The following is a 25,267-nucleotide window of genomic DNA, read 5'->3' on the forward strand; positions in this document are numbered from 1 at the left end:
AATAAAACAAAAATTTGAAATTGATAAAAAGAAATAAATAATTTTCCATTGAACATTGAATTTTAAATCTGCACATTTTACATTTTATCGTGAATTTATTTATACCTCAACTGTTTGCAAAGTTCACATAGAACATTGTACCTAAAGAAATCCTTGAAATTACAAAACTTCTTCTTTTTTTTTTGATGAAAATAATGATTTTGTTTCCTGTTGAAAATTCAGGCTAATTCATTTTTGGGTGGATGGGACAGGACTACAGAAACCTATATGTTTCCCTATGTACATTGTACGTAGAAGCCCAACCACCTTCTGTACTAACTACATAATGTACTTGAGCTTCACATTCAAACTTTGTTTATCGATCCACTTTTTAAAGGATAACATTTTCTGTCTTATATTTTTGGGGGTGGTTTTTCGTCGTGTCGTCGTCGCTCGTAGTTCGTCGTGATGATGATGATGGTGATGATAAAAGGTGGTACAAACAATTAAATCGGAAATTTAAAGGAAGGGCTTTTGATAAAAAAACAACTAAATTTAAATAATTAAAAAGTGAATTTAAACAACAATGGATACGGAATTCGTTGTTAAAAACAATTAGTGTCAGAAGTTAAAAGTTTTGGTGTTCTTTTCTTTTTTTTTGCTTTTCATGTAAAATCCGCTTTGCGCAAGGGATATAATGGAAAAGTGTTTTTGAAATCGGTCAAATTGGCTTATATAACCGAAGACCGACCGACCAAATTTACACAAGACTTTTGTCCATAGAAGGTTCTGAAGTACAACAAATTTCCTCATGTCATATCCAATAATAATTCAAGTGATCTTTCTTTTTCGGGATTTTGCCAAAAAATAACTCACGATTTTCCTTTAAAAAAAGAAAAACGAATTTCAATGTGACGGCACTGCTGTTGTAGATAAATTATTTACATACGTCACGAAATTATTTATACCTAGAGATACATAAATCTTTGCACATAGAAAACATTCGTGAGAATGTTTAATAAAAATAAAAAGAAAAGAAAACAAAAATTGAAATAACATAAACTGCTTATGTACTATGACGCAAGTTTAAGACCCGTACGTAGCATAGGAAAGTGATTCCTTGCAAAGATTCAAAAATTACAAATGAATCATTCATTAAAGTTTTTTTTTTTTAATTTCATTTGTGTAAAAGATAAAGGTTCAGATAAATAGATACATTTAGTATCTTTGAAGCCAAATATTACGGCATTTTTCGGTGTGTCGGTAATTTGTTTAAATTACAAGCAAATATTGATCAAACAAGAATTATATACCTTTTTACATACTACATGCTTCTGTAGATACTTTGTATATGCAAAAAACATTTAACGACAAGTCATTAGGTTCAAATGCTGAATAATGAAACTTAAGGTTGCAATTGAAGAATTTTAAAGCTTTTAACAGTTTACGTTTAGGAAATTCCATGATTTCTTTTTGATGTTTTATTTTCGTGGATGAAAAATGTGAAATGTGCAGATTCGACACGAATGGGAAATAAAAATTATAGGAACAAAAAAAACTCACGTTTCGCGGTGTGTCAAGTATTTTTTGTTTGTGTTCTTTCTAAAGAAACAAACAATTAATAACAAAAAAATAAAAAAAAATATTTTTTCCCATAACAGAGAGCTCAACCAAAACAAAAGTGCAAACAACATCAAATTGTTAATCAATTTTAAATAAATTATATGTACAATACGTATAAATAAATAAATTTTGAAAAAAGAAAAAAAAAACAAGAACTTTTGATGGCCGCAACGAAAATTATAGACGTCCCTAGTGGGCCTAGAAATGGCCATGAAATGGCACCTCTTAATACCCGAGCACGAGGTGATGGTACCCATGGTGTTACAATTGTCCTTACTGCTCCACAAAGAAATTCTGTCAGTTCAGTGGATATACCGGGTGAACCGGAGAGGGCGGCATGGTCTGGAAAAATGCAATTCTTTCTTAGCATTATTGGATATTCAGTAGGATTGGGAAACATATGGAGATTTCCGTATTTATGCCAACAGAATGGGGGTGGTAAGTAAATATACATAAATACCTTTACTTTACTTTACCTATGTATATACATATAGACCTTATGTACATATATGTATACCATATTGACATTGAATTGCAACATTTTAATCTAACAAAAAATAAATAAAGAAAAATGCAATAAAAACAAAACCGATACAACAAATTTATACTTTTTCTCTCAACGCATGACTGATTTTTTAAAAATTTATTTTAGTTGTTTTTTTATAAATTATTCTATTTTTGAATTTTTGTTTGTTGTCTTTTGTAGCATTTTACATTATTTCTACCTTTCTGATGCTATATAGCGAAAATTGTTTAAAATAAATCTATTAAGCACGTGATTGGCGCCTGTAAGCTTTAATGCTTAAAATGGAATTTCCAATTAAGTAATAAAAATATTTACAGCGCAACACACAATATACCTAAAAAGCAGCATCAGATATTCCAAGATGCATCTCTTATTTAATGTTATGAAATCCTTGGTATATGTTGGTATATATTTATATCTAGATATGTATATGCAATTTTATTAAAATATATCTTTGTAAAAAGGTATGAAGTTTCGATACGATTGATCTCAGTTGACTTATCGTCATTGCACTTGATTGTCGTTCTCAATGTTCAATTCACTTTATGCATTGATTGAGCGCTAGAAGAAAATGTCCAGGAGCGTATTTGTGCTTTGTAAAAGAAAATTATATGGGCTCTATCGATTTAGGTTTTGATTTGAAATAAAATGTAATTTTAATTATTTCAAATACTTCCAGAAAAGATTGTATTTCTTAGTTTCAGTCCAATGTAATTTTAACCACTTTTAAGTATAAATGACATAAAATCGCCATTAGCAATAAAATAATCAGGCCTCTTCTGCTATTCATCGGGGGGATTCACTAATCATTATTTTGCTATTCATTCGTAATGAATCTGTGTATGTCGGTAACGTCGGTAATACTGCGCGGTATTCTTCTATTCACGTGAAAGCATTCATTCTTTACAATTAAGATCCGATGATGTCTGGTTTGTTAATTTTTTGTAAGCAAAATGTAAGTGAATACTAATTTATTGCTAAATTTAAAATATTTGTTTTATAAATAAAAGAATATTAACATTTTTAAGGGGAAGGAAGACACTTTTTCACATTTGTCCAAAGCTCTCTGTTTGAGGATTCTCTTATTCCACTGCTTACAATTGGAATAAAAAGTCCAATACTGTCCATTTTCAAAAGTACACAAATTATTGTGTTTAGGTGGATTAATTAAACTTAATTTTTGTATGAATCAAAAGAATTTGTCCAACATTCACAAGATTTTTACATGAACAACTGTTTATTTGAATGTCAAATTTGTTTGGGATAATGTAGTTCACCCGATGGATAGCAGAATGCAAAGGCAGTGTGAAAGGGAATCGAATGGATGTTTCAAATATACGATCCACGTGAAAAGGAGAATAGGGCTGATTAACTTAAAAAATAACTGTTTTTGGTTTATTAAATTAATTCTTAAATGCCTTGTTGTAAAGTTGTCCAATTCAATTTTTTTGGGAAAATGTGTACTAAAAACTTAAAACTCCAAAGTGTCCTTCCCCCTTAAACAAGTTCAAGGGCAAGCGCTTTAAAAGTAAGGGATGTACTTTTAGATCTATTACGTAGATCGAGTTCCAAAAAAAATTGGGAATGCAACAAAATTGATTTAAGATTTAAAGTTCGCATATTTTGGAGATGACTAGATCATTATTAACTTTATCTTATGTTGTTTTTTGTTGGCAAATGTGCTTCTGGCAAAATGAATGTTATTGCATTGAAGTACATTGACATTTCCGACCGATTGACTTGAGTAAAAACAAATTTGAAACACCATTTAAATAAAAGTGAATTGATTTAGTAGCGTTTAAAATTAATTTTATTTGCTTTAAAGTTTTTTAATTTCCAGAGAATAACCAAAGACTTATGTATATTAGTTATCCTATGAACAAAAAAAAAAAACGATTTAGATCGAAGGCAACAACTTTCATACAATTTTTTTTCTAATGTTTGGTTACTTGTTAAACGTTAACTGTCGCTTACCTACCATTCACAACACAAACTAGTTATCTCATTTTTTTTTTTTAAATTCAGTTTTATTAATTCAATTTTAAACCTATCTTAAAGCTAGACAAAAATTCATAAAACTAGCCTAATTATCCATAACTTACAGCTAACTTACTGGTCCCATAAGAACACTCTAAGTTAAAATAAAACACTTAATACTAATGCCTTTCGGCCCTAAGATCTAATTTACTTCAATTCAATTTTATTTATTTTTGTATTTATTAGAAATCTTGAAAAAAAACTAATATTAATAAAGTAGACACTTAAAGCACTATTCACATGAGCACGACCAACGAATGAACGAATTTTCATCGATTTTGACATTTGTTTCACATGAGAATTCTTAATTCGTAGCGAACGAACACCATTCACCACCGACACCAAAACAAGAATGATTTTTTTAGGTTAAGTACGCGCGATTATTTTATTCGTTGCGAGTTTGGATAATGTGGAACGCGAATAAAGTTTGACAGTTCGTATCAACTTCAATTTTTTTCGAGACAAATAAATTTGTTTTCTTAAATTTATTAATATATGATAATGAAAAGTAAAAGTATGCATCATAAAACAAATAGAAACTATATTGCTATCGTTTTGTTAAGAATTTGTGCGAAAATATGTCTTTAAACGTATAAAAACTCACATTTTGTAATTCATTCGTCGTTTGTTAGTCGCGCTCATGTGAATACTGCTTAACTGCTATAATGAAAACTAAGTTTAAGGTTTCAGAAATTAAACCAGAGTCATTTCGTTTTCTAATTTCTTTGATTTCAATGTTCGACAAGGTTTTCTTACTTAGCAAAGAGATTGCACTTTTACAATGGAATTTGATGGCTTCAATTCAAATTCGACTTCAAAATTAATATATCACGTCAGAATTTTGATATATTACTTTTTAAAATTTGAAAAACGGCTTTTTGTAGTTTTTTTTTTTTCAATAAAATTGGTGATGGTTTTCCGTATCTTTAATCCCTTTCTTCAATTTTCAAATAAATTGATTCTTGTTTTTAAAATTAAATTCAAAATCAACACTACAAATTATCTCAAAAATTATGAAAGTATTAAGGTTTGCTCAAAACTTCATATAGAATCAAATAACTAATGCGAATTTCCAAAAACTATGTAAGATATTAAAATGATTTAGATTGTATCTAGAAAAAAAAGATTTGTACTTTTCAAAATCATTATTCAATTTACTATTAAGAGATATTTTGAGTTTTAACTAAGTTTTAAAAACCTAGTTTTTGATTGTTTTTAGCATTTTTAAAATTAACATATTTTAAAAACCTGTCGGATAGTAAAATATAAAGGCGAGATTAAAATAGGACATCTTAATTCATTAAAAAGTATTGCTTGGTTTGTGCTCCCGAAAGAAACCTTATTTTATCGACCAGTGTTTTCTATTGGTTCAAAACGCTTATTACGCCCTTTTAAATGAAAAAGGAACATAGTTCTAAGCAGGTAGATATGGTGGTTGTGTAATGGTATACATCGAGTTTTTGAGGAAATACTCACTGAAGAAATTGTGCCTTTTTAGCACCAAACTAGATCTTACTTTTCTTAAGTCCAAATAATTTTTATTGAAAATTTCAATATTCAAAGTAAGGTTACGGTTTGTCAATTGACGATTTTGTAGGTCAAATTCTTTGATTTTGGTGACGTGTAGCTTGTTTAAGGCTTTTTGCAATATTTTCACATTAAATTTTATTTTACACACATAATAACAATGTAACTACGTTGTTGAATAGCATAAGAATCGTTTCGTGTATCTGAAATACTAATGAATATTTTGAGGTATAGTGTAAAGAATTTAGTTGAAGAAGTCTCAAGATAAAAAAAAATTCAACAAAATGTGATTCATTTTCAATTTAAATTCATAAAATTTAAGCAAATTATAAAAAGGGCCCTATTCCGATGAAAACAAACCCGCACCTGGCGATGGCAGTCCTTGCATTAGTTAATGCAGCCCTGACTTTAGTACACTACAAATAATGAAATGATACAAATTACATTCTACGTACGTATACATATACATGTATGTACATTGCACATATCTTTAGAAAATATCAAAGAGAACATATTGTTTGACGCGTGCTCAATGATTTGTTTGGTATGGCAGTCTAGTTTATAAATCAAACACAAAAATGTGAGTCGATTGTAGGTAAATATCTGTGTTGATGTTTTGTTTTCAAATTGAAATCAATTTATTGTTTAATAGATTTCTATATAGCAAACAAATTAGTTTCGCAAAAAAAAAAAGTAACACAGGTTTGTCCTTATAAGATTTATGACTGCGATTTTAATGTCAAATAATATATACATTTGCACAAGATGGTCGTATGAACTTGCCCTTAGCTATCAGTCAATCCTTTCCCAACTAGTTTTAAACATTGTCACTTATTTAAAACTGTTCATCTGAACACGCTTAAATATTGACAGTTTATGAAAAAAAACCAAAGCAAACAACATCAATCTGTCAAACAGGCCTATTAATTCTTTTAGCCATTGACTTATTAGGTCTGTTCCCAACAAGAAATTTCTTTGGAGAGAAATTGTTCCTCTGTCAAATGTCATATTGTTTTACGGGTAAATTGACTTCCTGTCCAAAAATCTTGATGGTCGTCTGTCCATTTTCAAATGTTATACAAAAACACTTAAAATAAAAAACAAATATCATTTTTCATCGTTTTTTCATTATCAAGTGATTGCAGATGTCACTACATTCTATGTCAGTAAAAGCTTATGACAACTAAAGACTTGTTGTTGTCGTTTCGAATCGAGGAGCTAGTATAGATAAAATACAGTTGGATCTTGTCCATTTTGTAAAATATAAGAACCATAAATTGTCTAAAATTAAGAAAATCAAAGCTAACATTACTAACTAAATCGTTTGAAATGTTCAACCAATTACTTGTTATCTCCAATACTTTAAGCCGAACCAATAAATAACCTTTATTTCTAGTTGGTTGCAAGTTGCAACCGTTTTGTAATTTAAATACCTAGTTTATGTTTTGAAGTAATTATTTTTTCAAACTACACTTCAAATAAAGCAATTTGTTATCGACTTGCAAATAACTTTGGATCTAACACGTTTCTTTTTATTTTTAACAATACATTAAACTTTAAAACGGTGTTCTACCGTATATTGGTTTATTTTTATTTTAATGAACAAGTTATTCATTTAAATAATAAGAAAACATAAAATAAAACTATGAAATGCACATTTTTTCACACATAAATGCATTTCATAAGAATAAGTTAGATTATGCTAACAATTTTGAGATGATATCGATATTTCTTTAAGTTTTATATAATATTAATAAGAATAACAATATTTTGTGAAAGATACACACATTTTCTTTGTTCTCAAGATTCCTTAGTTGAAACCCATTTCTTAGATGTTTTTGTAGGTTTTAGCGTTAGTTTTTAGTAAAAGAAATAGTCAATAAGATTTTTCGAAAAAAAAATAACTTTAAGTTAACACACAATTGTTTCATATGATAAAACAAGTTCGACCTCAATGTCTGTTAATGTCCAAGATTTTTTTTAGAAAACTATCAATGGACTTCAAAATTTTAAATCTTTCTTTTCATTTTGCTAACTAGTAAATTGCTTATTGCCTTTTATTAAAAAGCGAGCATCCAAACATGTCTAAAAAGTGACAGTTTGTGAAAATAAAAAAAGCAAATAAACTTAAACGGACCTATTAATTGGAGTTCGCATTTGTAGACTGCGCCATTCCATGCTTAAAGTTAAAGTAGCAATTTTAACCAATAAATTGCTAAAAATGGCTTTAATATTTCACTTAACCGGTTTCCTATGAAAATTTAAAAACGATTGCATAATTATTTGACGTTAAGCAAAAAGGACTCTAGTCAGAAACTGGTAACGAATTTTTTAACTGAATTTTTTGACTTAACACATTTTTAGTTTTTAACTAACGTAAAATAATTTAAAAAAGAAAAACAGAGAAGCACTTAATTCTTAAGATCATGCAAACGTAATTTTCACCAAAAAGTCCGTTCATGTCCGATCTTTCCGACAAATAAAAGATTTATAGCGTTGTAGGCGACATTTAAATGTTAATTTTGTATACATGTTCCAATGGCTGCGTTCAATCTCAGACAGATAGGCTATCCGGATACCTTTTTGTTAGTGTTTTACGTGTAAAATAACAGCTGATCAAAAACAGCTGAGATGTCAAAAAAGGAATCCAAAGGTATCCAGGAATTTCTAGGGTATGTGGGTATCTGACAGAACAGATGATGGTTGAATTTCAAGAAACTTGACAACTGATTTCAGCCTTTTGTATTTTTTGGTAAACAAAAAGATACAAAATGTTAGTTGAAGTTGTATTTGAGGATGTTCTGTACATAATTGACGATGAAGAAGCTATTCACCTCCGAATTTTAGAAGGTAATTATGATCTATTTTTTTTAACTTCAAAATTGACTTATTTTGTTCTCGTTTTATAGATGACCAATTTGCTAGGTTGTTTTTATTTTTTGACAACAATCCTAATACAGCTATCCAACTTGTTCAACAAGGAATCTAAAAATCCACCTATCCAATACGAGATTGACCACAGCAAATGTGAAATGGATTCCTTGTTGAACTCCTTAAACTCTTTTGAAGCGACTTATATTGCCTTATTTATTTTGCTCCCAAAATTTGTATTTTTAAACAAAAAATTACTGTCCACTTTGCCACTTTTTGACGCTGAAATGTGAAGGAGATATTATTATTTTCGAGATGTCAAAATAAGCCGCCTCAAACAAGCCCGATCTGGAAACCGTTAATAAAAGTTAAGTTTTTCATTCATTTGATGGCAAAACATTTAGAAAGTTTAATCTCTTCAAAAAAGAAAATATATAAAAAGAACATTGTCTTTGAATTTATGTAATGTGTATTTTTTATGTGTTTTCTTTGCTTATGACTGAATATATAAAAATATTTTATTTATTAAAGAATCCGTAGTATTCGTTAAGGAAACGAATCCGTTGACATTGGGCAGGTTCAGGCGACATAAGGGACTTGAAAGTAAGGAAAGTTTCTTGCATCTGATTGGCTAGCTGCCAAAAAATTGCCTTCCAATTAATGCAACTTTATTGTAAAGTTGAGTTTAAAGTAAGTCAAGGGAAATTTCCCTAACTATCAAGTCAATTCCACTTGTGTCAAAATGACAGCTAATCATAGTTTCTAATTCAAGTGAGAGCTGAACTTTATTTCTCTATGATTTATTTATTTTCTTAAAGGGTTCTTTGTCAAATTGAAAAAGGAATTAGTAATATTTCCTTTAAATACAAAATTCAGGTCGAGATGGAATTGTAACTTGTTTGAGAGGTGTTTTGTAGACAATTAAGTTGTTGGTAGTTTTTGCACGGTAAATTGGAGGTAGAGGTTGGTAAAGTAAAGTTCCGTGTTTGAAGTTTTTGACACCACTTTCAAAACTAACTAGTTGCCTTTTTACTTATTTTGCAAAATGACAATAAATAGAATAAAAGACATTTTTACAAAATTGTTCAATTGAATTTAATTTTTAATTTTCAAGAAATAATAAATCAAATCAATCGATGTCAAACTGATAAAAATCGACAAAAACTTTATTAAAATATTGAATACCAAAAACACAAAATCATTCTAATGCTTCATATATATGAAGATTTTCAAATCTTAAATCCCACAAAAGATATTTTCAAATGCAAAAACCAAAAAAAAAAACAAAACCATAGATGTATTCATTTTAATTTGACAGAAATATTAATATACATATTTTATTTTTAGAATTTTACATTTTTACAAAGCTTTCCCCTACTCCAAGACCAATATTAATTTTTACATAGTGTAATTATACAATTTGCGCATTTAATAAACATTTAAAAGCATTTCGATTCTGCGTTTCGAGGAATGTTAATTTATAATATTTCTATATCAAAGTATTTGAGAGCCATCCAAACCAAATAAATTATAATTTTAAAGGAAATATTAGAGAAGGTCAATTTTATTCCAAAATCTATTTGTATAATTTTTCTTTTTTTTTTTAGTTTGTTTTTGGACACTCTCTGGCAATAGTTTTGACTCATAGAAACATTTCTGATTTATTTATTTTTTAAGCATTTTTTTGATACAAAGTTTTGGAATTTGAAATTTAATTTTGTTTAAATTTTGTACCATATCTTTATTTAAATCACTTTCTTTCTTTCACCTCATTCCATTAAATTGGTTCTTAGTTTTTAGAACAGTTTAGAATTTTGAACGATTTAGTAAAATGTTACAGCCATTTTTTAGCAATTTACTATAATCTTAAAAGATGAATTACCAAATTTTAAACGATTTTATCTTCTTACTATTTTTTAACAATTTGCTAAAGTTAAATCACAGAATGGCTGCCTGAACTTAAAGTAATTAGCCAATGCCATATGGCTTCTGTCATTTTACTTTAAGAGTTTAATTGTTTGTTTTAAGTAATCCGTTAGCTGCAATTGCAATTAAAAAAATGTTTTCGAAACATAAAGGTTTCGAAACATTTGAGCCTTTTGCTTTGTGGAAAAAAGTGTTTTTAGTCCCGAGTAAAGTAGTATTCACATGAGCGTGACTAACGAACGACGAATGAATTACAAAATGTGATTTATATACGTTTGAAGACATATTTCCACACAAATTCTTAACAAAATGATAGCAATATAGCTTCTAAATATTTGATTTACGATACATACTTTTACTTTTCAATATAATATATTAATAAATTTAAGAAAAAAAATGTATTCCTCGCGAAAAACATTATAGTTGATACGAACTGTCAAACTTTATTCGCGTTCCACATCATCCACACCCACAACGAATAAAATAATCGCGCGTACTTAACCTAAAAAATCATTCTTGTTTTGGTTTCGGTGGTGAATGGTGTTCTACTGTGGCTTTATTCGCAACGAATTAAAAAAACTCTCATGTGAAAGAAACGTCAAAATCGACGAATATTCGTTCATTCGTTGGTCGTTGGTCGTTGGTCGTGCTCATATGAATAGTGCTTAAGTCCTTTCGAGAAGTTGGATGACAGAGAATTTCACTCTGGATATAAATTTGACAGTTCGGTTCTTGGTTAAAAACCTAAACACTAAAAACAAATTTACAAATCGTAGGTTGTAGCCATGTTCAATTAATCGTGTAAGAACATTCTTAAGTTTTGAATGTCAGTTAATAGGTCTGTTCAAATTTGTTCGCTTTGTTTATTTTCACGAACTGTCACTGCCATCTGTTTTTTAATAAAAGAAAATTATTATTTTACTAGAAAGCAAAAGAAAAAGAAAGGTTAGTAAATTGTTAAAAAACTAAGGAAATTGCGTCTTTGAAAATGTTAAGGCCTTAAAAATAGTTAAAGCTTAAATGTTTAAAAAAAAAACTTAAAATGTTATAGTTGTATATCTTTGCTTCAAACTTTTGACAGAGGGTGTAATGTATATATGTTAAATATGAACCATTTATAATTGCATTAGACATTTTGTGTTGATGAAGAAAGGGTGATTTTAAAAAGTGTATGACGTTTGTGTTGTTGAATCATAACTTGGGAATAAGCTTATAGTATTCGTACTATATGACTATGGACTTGTATAATTTTCCTACACCAAACCGTCGCTTGACAGTTCCTATTTCTACACATAACCTTTGTCAATAAGAGATTTTTGAATGAATATAAGGGTGACACATTGTACAACACACCGGCTATTTTTCAAATTTCATATGTACATACGAATAATAAATGTAAATATGCTTTTAGAATTTTCTAAGTGGTCTAAAAATAAGCAATTAGTGTAATGTTTTTCCATTTTACACCCCAACAAAGAGTAATTGTTTTGAAAGAAGGGTGACTAAGTTTAAATAGAGCTTTTGACATTAAGTTTTTTTTTTTTGTATGACCATCAATTTCAGCTGTTTTCTTCGTATTGTATTATGTATCTTCAACTTTGACATCACGGTCAATAAGGTACACGAACGCGTTACAAAAAATACCATTTGACGTTATTTATGTCACACGAGGTGCGTTTTTCTTTCGTTTAATGACAAAACATATATTTAGAAAGTATAAAAAAAGAAATTAAATAAAAATAACATTGTCTTTGAGTTTATGTAATGCTTTTTTTTGTATGTGTTTTCTTTGCTTATAACTTAAAATATAAAAATATGTTATTTATTAAAGAATCCGTAGTATTCGTTGAGGAAACGAATCCGTTGACATTGGGCAGGTTCAGGCGACATAAGATACTTTAAAGTAAGGAAAGTTTCTAGCCAAAAAATTACCTTCCAATTATTGCAACTTTATTGTAAAGTTGAGTGGAAAGTAAGTCAAGGGAAATTTCCCTAACTATCAAGTCAATTCCACTTGTGTCAAAATGACAGCTAATCATAGTTTTTAATTCAACTGAGAACTGAACTTTATTTCTCTGCGATTTATATATTTTCTGCACAATTCTGAAATTGTTAAAGGGTTCTTTGTCAAATTTGAAAAGGAATAAGTAACATTACCTTTAAATACAAAATTCAAGTCGAGATGGAATTGTAGCTTGCCTGAGAAGTTACTGGTAGTTTTTGTACATACAACTGAAGATATTGGTTGAAGAAGTAAAGTTCCTAGTTTGAAGTTTATGACACTTTCAAAACTTCCTTGTTGCCTTTTTATTAATTTGCGTTCAAAGAACGCAGTTGCCTGCAAATGAAATTCTTTATGTTGTCTGAACCTACCCATTGATGTTCGAAACGGATTGGGGAGACCCAATTTTTACGCTGTTTCGACATCTTAATTCAAATTACTTACAAAAACTTGGTCTGTTCAATTTCTAGAACCCAGTGCGTACTGATTGATTTCAGAGCATTTTATAAAACTGATAAAATCTTTACTTTATATTTTGTTTTTGTTTGCTAGATTAAAAAAAAACTGCCATCATAAAACTGTCAAAATAATTTACAAAATGTAAAAATAATGAACAAGACCATTTTCGTAGTTTTTTTCAATAATTTTAGTTTTAGCCTTTAGTGCGTTTTCTTTTTGTTCAATTGCGTTTGATTTTAAAGTGACAGACGATATTTTCTCATTTGTACAAATTTAATACACTCTATTCGATGAGAAGGAAATTAAAAAAAAATTAAAATCCTCTCGTATAAAACCTTCAATCCACGTTATTCATAAAAACATGCAAAACAGTAGAAAGTGGACTTTTAAATGCATAGACTGGTTAAAACTAAACTGGAATGAACAAACCTCATCCAAACCAGTTCGAAGAACAGCGATGCACCAAGTTTACGAACATGCCTATCATTGACAACTGATGTCAACGTAACTGCTGGAGAAAAGTTCAGCTACTTTTTGAGTTGGGTCCGGTAAATTAGTTGCTTATGGGCCGCTTCTGATAAGAACCCGCTTAATTAATTGAGCTGTCAGTTGTATAAGATGCCGCAACTAAAGAGTGGGATCCTTTATTTGTTTTACTTTTCACTCTATCGCCACAGGTTTTGGAAATATTACCGCGACTGGTTTTAGAAATATTACTTTTAAATAAATGTAAAGATTTAAGAGGCTAACTAAAACTATTAATAATATTATAATCCTTACAGTCTTCCAGTTAAATTTAACCTGTCTGACATAAAAATAATAGAAACGCTGAAAAAGCATTTATGCAAAAACGGTTTTGAACAGGAAAAAACAAAACGATTTGAAATTAATGTTTGTGTTTGAAACAAATCTATCCTCTTAACAAGGCTACAAAATCAAGTTTTTGAAATATGTTGCACAAATATGTATAAAAAAAATGAAAACGTATATTTAAAAAAAAAAACAAGTTACTTAAAAATGTACAGTGAACCAAAAAAAAATGTATATAGTCAATTTTTTTTTTGTTAAAATGCAATTACATATCTATGGATTTAATTGCAATAAAAAAACAAAATGCTTACCAAAAATAGGGTTTTTTTAACCTCCAGATTAAGTAAAACACATTTTTTTAAATCAATTATTTTAATAAAAAAACAATGAATAAAGTCAGTTTTATGAAACCAAAAAAAACTTGTTCACTTTATAGTTACAATACTGTATAGAACCGTTATCCAGTAGGCTTTATCAGATCATCTCTGTTTTGAAAGGTTCAGTTTTTTCATGTTAAATTAAAAAAAGGGGAAAACGAACAAACTTTACTTGTTACAAAAAAACTTATTGTTAAGTTGTGGGACGAACAGAAAAGTCTAAGACAAATCGCTGATATTGCGAAAAAGCCACATTCCCCAGTACAGTATGTTATTAAATCTTAAAAAAAACGAATTTTTAAAAAGACCAAGTGGAAGTGGGAGACCGAGAAAGATTGATACTAAACAAACCAAGAGACGTATAGAAAGAATTGTAAAAATTAACCCCAAAATTTCAGTGAAATAGCGGAACACCTTAATAGAATCAAAGTTGTCCAAGTTCATCCATAAAGGGAAAGCAATTTTTTACATTCGGAAGAGTTTAGAGGTTTTACGCCTCGAAACAAGCAACTTTTATCCGTCATAAATGTAAAGAAGCGCCTACAATATGCCAACGAGTATATAAATAAGCCGATAGAGTTTTGGTATTCCGTTATTTATACCGACGAATCCAAATTCAACATTTTTGGATTCCATAGTCGACGTTTTGTTTGGAGAAAAAGGGGTTCAGCGTTAGATCCGAAGAATGTAAATAGCACAGTAAAACATGGCGGTGGCAGCTTTATGGTGTGGGATGCGATGGGAGCAAATGGAGTTGGAAATTTTCAATTTCTGGAAGGGACAATGAATAAGTTTGATTACCTGAATATCTTGAAAATAATTTAAGAAGTATTTTCCAAAACTAATAATCAAATCAAGCATAAACATCAACTTGGTCAAAATTATAAATCATTGCAAAACTAATAAAGCTTCATATTCAAGATTTCTCAAAACTTCATATACAGTCAAATGTAGACTCATAACTGATGAGAATTTTTAAAAACTAAGTAAAGTACTTAAATAACTTTAACTAAATCTAGAATCTTTATAAAATAAATATGCAGTTTATTGTTTAGGGAAATACCGTTTTTGGTTGTATTAATCATATTTTAAAACCTGGGGCCTATTTCCTCAAACTCCTCTCACTTTGCAACTTTGCAAACAAAATTAATATCCTTCAAAGTAAAAGTGCAAAGTGAAAAATTGCGAGGCTATGTCTGAACCATTTTGTGTCCAGCAAAATGGTGTTAGAGATAAATTCTTTAATGACACTCCTTGAACTTTGTTCCCAAGTCAATGTAGTGTACACAAAAGTTGTTACAAGGGCCTTAATTACATATCCCTTTGGTTTTCAAATTGTGGTTTATTTCAATGTAAGGCAAAACAAACTTGATGGTGCTTTTTGTTAATCGAAAATTTCCTTTTCTTGAAAAATCATTTCCGATATCAATGTTGATTCTTAGTTTCACTAGTTTTCGGTCATTATTATTAACTTCTCCGTCTTCAAAATTAATCTCATTTTTATAAATTATTTTACTGCAGCTTTTCAGAAGAAACGTTTTTTTGCTTTAAACTGTCAAATTCCATTATAGGATGGCTACGATATCGATGGATTCCACAAAAAAAATACAAAATCAGACATTTTTGAAATTGAGATCAGTCAACGGGTTAACCCTAAAATTCAAAATTCATATATTTTTGTTATTAGTTTTCAATAAAAATTGCAAATAAAACTTTCTCTTTGCATAATACTGAAAAGTTTTTGAACTTTCTAAATATAATTTGCGAAGTTAATTGTTTGGTAAAACAGTACTTTGCAAAATAACAACATTTTTCAATTTCCAGAAAATTCAAGTTTGATTTTGCTGAAACTTATTTTGCAAAGAGGAACAATTTTCAATTTAATTTCCAAAATTTGCGTTTGGTGAAACGTAATTTGCAAAGTTGCAAGAAGACAATTCTTCAGTAAAATAGGTCCCTGGTAAAATCTAAGAAACGGTTTTTTTTTTCAGAAATGAAAACCAAAAAAACATTGCTTAACAAATTGGTAGAAACTGTCTTTCGATTCGAATATTTCGAGAATGGATGAAGATACTGACTTTATGATAGATAGATACTTTATTTTTCATAGATAAGGCTTTACAAAAATTTGCACAGAGATTCGATATTTAAAATATATCTTACAACTAAAAAATGTTATGAAAGTTAATAAATACATTTGAATTAAGAAAAACTACATTTGAAGGAAAACTATGATAAAAAACCTTCATTCGATATATTTTATTATAATAAAAAAAATGGCTGCATTAAACTTACAAACTAAAGGAACTGGCTAGTTGGTATAAAGTTATTTTATAATTGAATTATACAATAATACTATTTAAGAAAAATGGTCAAACAAAAACAAGTTAACTAGTTATTATAATTGATATTAATTTAATAAATAAATATATAAATAAACAAATAATTAAATAACTAAATAAACAAATAAATAAAAGAATATGTACATAGATAAATAAATAAACAAATAAATAATTATAGTTTCGATTTTACAAACATTGTTATTACTGACTTACTAAATTTTGTATTAACATATTATTTGAATCACTACATCTTATATAAAATCTTTGATGAACTCCAGTTTGATAGTGTAAAAGTTGCCAAGGTAAATTTGCTATCATTTTTAATGTTTTGCTCTGAGAAACTTGTGATTTTTTTTAAGTTCCCCATAATGGGCATGTATAAACATTAATTGCTTTACAGATAATAATCTTATTGAACTTACTGAGCCGTGATTTCCTACATATACATAAGTGTGTATAGAATTTTAGTGGCAATATTTATTTTGATAAGGGTATTTGAAATATGGTCCCTAAAAGTTGATGTCTTGTCTAAATATACACCAACATATTTGACAGAATCAACCCACGGAATATCACAGTTATTTTTCTTTAACAGATTAAGTAGTAAAGCACAGGCTTTTCTTTTCCCGGTGAAAAAGATTGCCTGTGTTTTTTCAGCATTTAGATTTTTTTTTTAATTGTGCGCGCACTCAAGGGAATATGAATGCCCTTATAATGATTATGCACAGTGCGAGCAATTAGGAAGGGAGGACAGGATTGGAAAGGAGATACCGATGCACATTGGTTTTGAATGCCTGCACATTGTATTGAGTGGGAAATATTGAGTCTGGTAAAGCATTCCACATTCGTGAAGTGCTACTAAAAAAATAATCTCTGTACTTTACTGTACGTCCTAAAATTCCTAAAAGAACGGGTATAAAGGTTAAATTGTTTGAGGGGATGAATGCAACTGGTTATTTCACTAGAACATTGTTTAAGAAAATAGCTATAAAATAACGACAGACTACAGACATGAAACCTTACGGCGCGCGACGCGGCGGTGTCCAAGAGATATAAAAGCTTTAGTTAAACAATGGTCACCTATGAATTTTAAAGCTCTTTTTTTTTTTAATTCTGTCCAAGAGACTCAAATGTGTTATTGGAGCACCTTCCCATATGTGAGAATTGTACTCGAGTTTCGGACGAATATAAGCTTTATAGATTGTAACCAGATTAGAAGGGATAAAAAACTTCTTGCATCTTCGGAGAAAACCTTAACACTTAGCAGCATTTTTGGCGATGTCAAATATGTGATCACTCCACAACAAGTGTTTTGTAATGCACATACCTAAGACTGAAAGCTGTTAAGTCTCCTCAATGCAAGTACCAATCATGGATAGCGGCATTGGAAAGGCTTACGATTGTGTGACAGTAGACAGCATTGAGTTTTCAAAGCATTAAATTCTACACGGTTTTTGATTCCTAATTGGACAATGCTGTCAAGATAAGAATTTAATGAGCTTATCATACGCTGCCGTTGAAAGTTTAAAAACGAATATGAGAAGCTGAGGGCACTGTTATCAGCAAAACAATTAGGTGGGTTAGAAGATTCAGACAAAAAATCATTTATAAAAATAAGGAAAAGTGTCGGAGACAAAACGGAGCCCTGGGGCACACCCGTCCAATACTACTTGAATTGAACGGTCCGAAAGGTAATTTCTAACCCAACGAAAAAGGGATTCATCAATACCAAATGCACGCATTTTCGATAAGAGAGCTTGGTGCCTTTTTTAGGAACAGGCTGGACAAATGCAGTTTTCCATCAAAGAGACCTGTAGAATAGGACAGATGAAAAAGCTTACGAAGTGGTTTTGTCAGCGTTGAAGAACACCTCTTCAGAACAATAGCGGGGATACTATCGGGGCCAGCGGATTTGTGTATGTTAAGATTGTCATTAAAAACAAGCGTCGGAACCGATGAAGACGTAGTGTTACGCACATTTTTTACAAATGACCAGACATTTTTACTACCTTTGAGACATTGTAGTATTTTTTGCCGTAATTTCTAGTCATGCAAAAATTAAGAACGTCGTATATGTCCGTTACAGGTCTTTCTAGCTTGTTTGAACTTATTCCGGTTTTCCTCGGTTGGGTTGGCATTGTAATTCCGGAAACTTACATTTTGATCCTTATAACGTCTTTACAGCTCGAATCAAACCATGAGTTTTCTTTAGGCTTGATAGATTTTACCCTATTCGGGATAAAATTTCTCATTCCACAAAAAGTTAAGTTTGTAATCATATCTGCACTGGAATCCATGTCACTATCGAGGAATAATAGTGACCAGTTAAAGTTCCTGAAGAATTCATTGAGACCGTCCCAGTTGGCTTTCTCATATTGCCAAACGGTTCTCGTAATGGTTTTAACTTTAACTGGCGTTTTTTGGCAGGAGAAATTTGCAGATATGACACAATGGTCTGATGTGCCTAGAGGCGATAATACACCGACAGTATATTTATTGGGATAAGAGGTAAGTAACAAGTCTAGAGTGTTGGCGGATCGACCTGCGACGTCAGAAGTCCGAGTTGGCTCGTTAACTTAATTAGCCAGGTGGTTTAACTCAGCAAAAATCTCGACATACCTTCCTTCGGATGTTGTCTGACCATTGAAATCGCCCGTAACAACGATCTCACTGTGCGGAAAATGGGATACAATTCTCTATATAGGGCGGATAGTGCATAGAATTCGTCTAAAGTCGAATTACTTTCCAAACTTGTTTTGCGAAAAAATAAAACAAGTATGAATGATGCGCCTTTGAACAGTAAATTTGAACCATATATAATTAAAATTTCTATTAATACATTGGCCATACCGTGGCAGAAGCTGGTAGGCAACATCATTACGAACGTAAATGGCTAGACCATGGTGATAAAAGAATAATGCCACAAAGCTATAACCATGAAGGCTAAACTCCGTATCCTGGATTTCACTTAGTGCCAGAACAGCTGGCCTGTTTAAAACAGTTAGAACTTGCTTTCCATGTTATGAAATAATCATGAATTTTATTTAGAGCAAATTGCAAGTCATTTTTAATTTCATACCCAATTCTACTTGATCGGCAAACATTGCTATTCTCCAGTTCCATACTTCTGGAAAAACAGCAACATACGTAATGTATAATAATGGACCTAATACTGACCCTTGAGGTACCTGCGATGTTATATTTTTAACGGAAGAGTGTATTATATTTTATTAATTTACTTGAAACTGCCTGTTTCTAAGGAATTTTTTTATTCGTTTTATTATATATAAAGGACAAACGAATAATTTTTGTTTATGAAGTAGACCATCATGCCATATGCCTTTTTAAAATCCCGAAGGATAAGACCCGTTCATTCTTTTGCATTCATTTTGTCTTTAACCTTGCCTGAATCCAAACTTTTGGTTTGGCACAATATTGGAAGACTCGAGAAAATCAAGGAGTTTATTTTTAATAATTTGTTCTAGTATTTTGCTAAAACTGCTAAGTAGGCTTATTGGTCGATAACTATCAGGTATGTTTGGTGGTTTTCCTGCCTTGAGGATGGGTGTGATTTTCGCAGTTTTCCATTTGCTTGGAAAGTTTTTTATCTTTAGACAAGGGTTAACAATTAAATATATAAAAGATACACCATATCTTTTTCCCGAGTATCTACTCCTGGTGTATTATGTGTTATTCCTTTAACATCATTGTTTGTGACAAAAATATCTACTGTATTGACTTTAAAATTATTTAAAAATATGCAAAATACTGTTGCTAATGGTAAATAATAGTAAGAAACAAAAACTTCTAAAAAATGCTGCTGAAATTGATAAAAATTAGTTTAAAAATATCGGGAAAGAAAACAGATATTGAAATCAAACTTATTCGAAATATATGTGTCTAATAACTTTTTTTATTTTTTAAGAAAAAATCAAATTTTTACAATAAACGAACACCTACAAAACAACAACAAAAAAACGGATAAGAAATTATTTTCTGTTCAATTCAATATTATGGAACAAAAAAAGATATTGACTTCGAATTTTGTATCTCCCCGAAACTTTGTTATTAATATTTTGTTAAAATTTTAGAAAAATCGATATTCGTTCCCATATGGGAAGTTATATGGTTATAGTTATAAAAGTGTGTCCCGCATCCCTTCTTCTTCTTTTGTTTTTGAATCAGCCTATTGTGCATATGTATGTACATTATTAGTTGCTTTTTAAAAAATCTATTGTTTCCATCTGGCTTTTTTTTATATGTTTACTTAGCCTCTAAAGTCAAAACTTTCTTTTCCCAAATGTGAAATTGCCTCATTTGTAACCTACAAGAATTCTTTCTTATAATTAATTGATGTTTGTTTTTAAAGCCAAAACAACAATTAATCACAAAACCGCTCTTGTTTTCGATGCCTTTTTTTTATATACCAGTACATAAAATAAAAACCATACGGTGCCAAACTTATGCAGAACTTACTTAGGTAGGTATTTCCTTTTCCCCACACATGGCCTCTGATGGATGTTGCGTAAAAGTTTCATACATTTCGAAGTAAATGTCTAAAGCGTATCCTTCACGAAGTGGAAGTGGGTCAACAGCAATATCGATAGGTCAAAATATTTCGGTATACTTAAGGTTATTTTATATTAAGCAATCAACGAAGAAAATACACATAGATCCTTTTTCAATGTCTTGCTTTTAAAATTGAACTTTAAAGGTCAGCAACCTGCAAAATTTCTTTCTAGAATGAGTAACTTTTTTGTATTCATGTTATTGATAAAAATATCCCTGGAATCAGGATATTAAAATTACATCGCAAAGTAAATTCAAAACAACAAAATCCTCGATGAACACTCAAGACTATAGGTATTCATTTATTCAATTATTTGTTTCAAGGACAACAATCTAAAGCACGATATGATGTTTCTTATTCTATACCAAAAAGCAAAAGCACTCCCAATAGAACAAACAACCTTAGTTTCCTTATTCTATGGTTACAAGAGTACAATCGCAACAACAACAAAAAAGAATGTCTGTATGTTACCATTCAACCCCATTTCCTTTTATAAATGAAAGTCTTTTTTTATTCCAAGGGACATTATGTAATTCTACCCTTAAACGAAAAATGTGTTCTCTAAGGAAAATACAACTACAACACAACCAAAAACAACAATTCCCTTCGATTTTTTCTTTCTTTTCAAATATTTTTGGTGAGGTTTTGAAACCGAACAACATATACACCATTAATTCTACAAGCTCTAGCTATGGGTAAGGTATTCCCCTTTAACTTCTGAAAAGGTGAATTCAGGTATCATAAAAATAAGCATCAGGATGTTATGCAACAAATGCGTAGATAGTTCGCAGTACCTATAAATACAGGGCAGATGTTTTGTATTTTTTTTTTGTTACTGCTGGGTTATGTAATTTTTAAAAATTTTCCACTCCTAGCAGGTTTTTTTTTTGAAGTCCTTAAAATATTTGTGTTTGCAGAAAAAGAGAGATAGATGGATAAAAGGGTTTCTATATAAGTGTTATTGAAATTGGAATAAATCAAGGGATTCTCTTTGTTGAATTGGAAAAAAAAGAAAAAAAATGGCAACTAAAGTAGTTCAAAACCAAAAAAGGATGAAAAAGATTTTTAACAGCTTTCCAATAGGTTATCCCAAATATTTCACTTGACAAAATATGGTGTGATATATAAAGGGAGAGAAAAAAGTAGGTTACAGCGTTATACAACAACTTTTGTAAAACTCTTATTTACCATAGAAATATAACGTAGGTGGGTGTACTATTTATGGGCACAAGTTTTGTCTAACTCAAAAAAAATGTACGACGTTGAGATTGAAATTAACTACCCATGACATTCCGATGAAAATAAGGACTTTTTTTTTGTCTGGCCTAAAAGGCTGTATGAATGTTCCTACGTAATGTTGATGTTGATTACTGCTTCATCCTTTGCAAATGACTGTGCTTACTTTTTTCCTTTTATGATTCCGGAATTGTGAATCAAATTTTTCTGAAAACTTAGTTAAGTGAAGGTGGGTAGTTAATTTTGAGTTTACTTCCGCAACATTGAATTGCATTTGAAGTCGAATTAGCTTATTAAAGCCGCGGTAATTGGTGTATGACTTTTTAACAGGAATGGCATGCTAAGGGTGGTAATAAACACGTTATTTTGAACAATTACTGGTTGTTTTTTAAGTTGATTTAATTATTTTGCAATAACTTTTTTCCCATTGATTCTTTTTATTAATCATAATTTAGTTTTATTTTTTTTAAAAATAGTAATTACTAAGTCACATTCTATTTAAGAAATGAATTATTGACACCCTAAGGGGTTCAATTAAGAATTTACTACAGAAATAGATTTCATTCAATGCTATGTGGGTAATCACAGCTGATGTAGTTCAGTATGAATAAATGTGCTTATTTAAGGACAAATTATATATTTTTAGAAGAAATAAAAAACAGTTTATAAATGCTTAATGTATCAGACGTCACTGACATTTTATACACTAGGGACTTAAATTCTGTGCATATTGATTTTTTATAGAGAAGTTGAAAAATTATCCACGATGTCCTTTGCTTTAATTGGGTTTCCAAGTTTTTAGTTCTATCAAAAATTCGATCTACAGTGAATCCAAAAAGTATTGGAAATTGCATTTTTACTTGCGACATAAAGGAACTAGGCAAGTTTTGCATTCGTGCAAAATTTCGAACTCGAGATTTTAATCAAAAGTGGGTCCCGCGATTCCGTCCGGTCTGTTTTGTATGTCTGTCCACGCTCCTACAGCCTAAACCATTGGGTCGATTGAGTTCAAACTTGGGAGGTAAGGTTTTGAGCAGATTTGCGTTAGGCGTTTTTTAATTTTTTTTAAAGATCAAAACTAACCCCATCTAATTTTTTTGGTCAAAACACGAAAATTCGAACTTTCTCAAAAACAAACCGATAGTTTTTTTTAATTTTCTCTAAAATTTTATTTTTTAACTTGGTTTCTTTTAATAAGAAAAACATATTTTTGTATTGCTCAGGACAGGTACCGTTGATAGAACAGTTAATTTGTTATTTAATTTTCTCTGCAACTTATGAACTGATTTCAATTTTTTTCGAATAAGCTCTTATATTGCCTTAACAATATTTGATAAAGTGCAATTTGTTATTGTTTGGATTTTTAAAAAAAATATTGAATTTTTTTTTCAAAAATTCACGTAAAATTTATTTCACGTAAAATTTTGAATCTTAAACTAGTTTTTTTTTTTAATTATTTTAGCTGTGTTAAATCTAACCCTCTCCTATCTCGCCAAATCGAATCCTGTGCATGAGCCCAAAAGAGCGCATTATTTTAACAAAATTTTAATTACATTTCTATCTTTTAATCAAATTAATGCATTTGGTACATATTTATGTATTTTTATAATTATAACTATTTTTAATGCCAAAGATGACCGTCTAGCGCCACTGCATCGGAATAATGAATATGATATATTTAATCAAGAATCTATTTTAAAGTGTCTATCAAGAAAAATTATCCTTTTTCCTTTGTATATATGATTTTAAAATATTATTTTCTAAGAATAATGTTGTTTTACACATATTTAACTTGCCTTCGCCTATATAAAAGAATAAATACTTAGTACAAGTTAAAGAAACGGGCCAGAAAGAGTATATGTATTTTCTATCAGAATCACTTGTAGGAAAGAAGGAATGTAATTGGATTGAATTAAGTACCTTCTACCTACCAATAACATTCCATCATTATCATCATAAACATGTCATTATCTATCTATCTGCATAAAGCTGAGCATGCTAATGAACTATTCTTTATCCGTTTTAGAGACCTAACTAACTACACAGCCAATAGGCCATCGCTTTACAATTTAAAAATACATACATGTTCTGCCTCTTTCTTATCTTCAGATAATTTATTTTCCATCCTGTTTCTTCTAATATGAAATTCAAATAAAGCTTCGAACGAACTAGTTGAATACACAAACAATTGTTTTCGTTAAGTATTTTTACAAGTATTTTTCATTCCGGGATGAGTTGTGTCTTGGGATGAAACTAGCTTACCGACAAAAAATGGTGTATATTCGATAAGTTCATTCAAATACACAAACCATTTCCCCTAACATAAAATTTTCCGAGTATTTCATATTTTTAAGAAAAAATGGAATATTTGTATATATGAAAAAATTAATTTAAATAAAACCGTTGAAATTAAAACATTGAGTTTTTTTGACATATCAAATGGTATTATATAACTTTTAAGACAAACTTATTTTACAGGTATATTTTTAAATCTTATATAAGTACTTTTCTAAACAGACTCTTTACATAAAGAAGTTAGTTCGTGCGGGTTGGGTTTCAAATTTTAATTATATCAAAAATTTGATCTTCAGTGAATCAAAAAGGTATTGGCAATTTGCATTTTTCCAAATTGTTTGCAATTGTTAAAGGAGTTTTTTATAAACAAAATGTATATATACTCGTACATTTTGCGGTTTTAAAAGTTAACGTAAATAAAACACATGCAATATTTTTGTTCATGATATTTCTTTTTTATTATAAAGTTTGAACATTTTCAATATGTTTGAAACAACACATCATTTAAATGTTCATTACGCGAATTATTGCAAGCGTCGATTCTTTTGTGGTAGTTTAAGACCACTTATGTGTCAAAAAATTATAAATAAAATAATAGGCACTATCTCAGCCATAACTTGACGAATGTTGGTTTTTAAGTGCTTAAAAGTTAAAGGTCTATCTGCATATATACGACCTTTTGCGTAA

At 29.8% G+C, this 25,267-nt stretch overlaps 1 protein-coding gene across 2 annotated transcripts in view; it reads left to right on the forward strand.

Annotated features, from left to right (window-relative positions):
• The window catches only part of LOC129943459 (sodium-dependent neutral amino acid transporter B(0)AT3), a 75,981-nt gene that overhangs the window by 243 nt on the left and 50,471 nt on the right, over positions 1–25,267 (forward strand). For both annotated transcript variants that reach the window (XM_056052926.1, XM_056052925.1), the window contains exon 2: positions 1,641–2,040. In XM_056052926.1, the coding sequence (XP_055908901.1) occupies positions 1,764–2,040 (277 nt within the window). In that variant the 5' untranslated portion in view covers positions 1,641–1,763. The remainder of the gene's footprint in view (positions 1–1,640; positions 2,041–25,267) is intronic.

The sequence above is a fragment of the Eupeodes corollae genome, chromosome 1 (genome assembly GCF_945859685.1).
Source record: "Eupeodes corollae chromosome 1, idEupCoro1.1, whole genome shotgun sequence".
Taxonomy (NCBI): domain Eukaryota; kingdom Metazoa; phylum Arthropoda; class Insecta; order Diptera; family Syrphidae; genus Eupeodes; species Eupeodes corollae.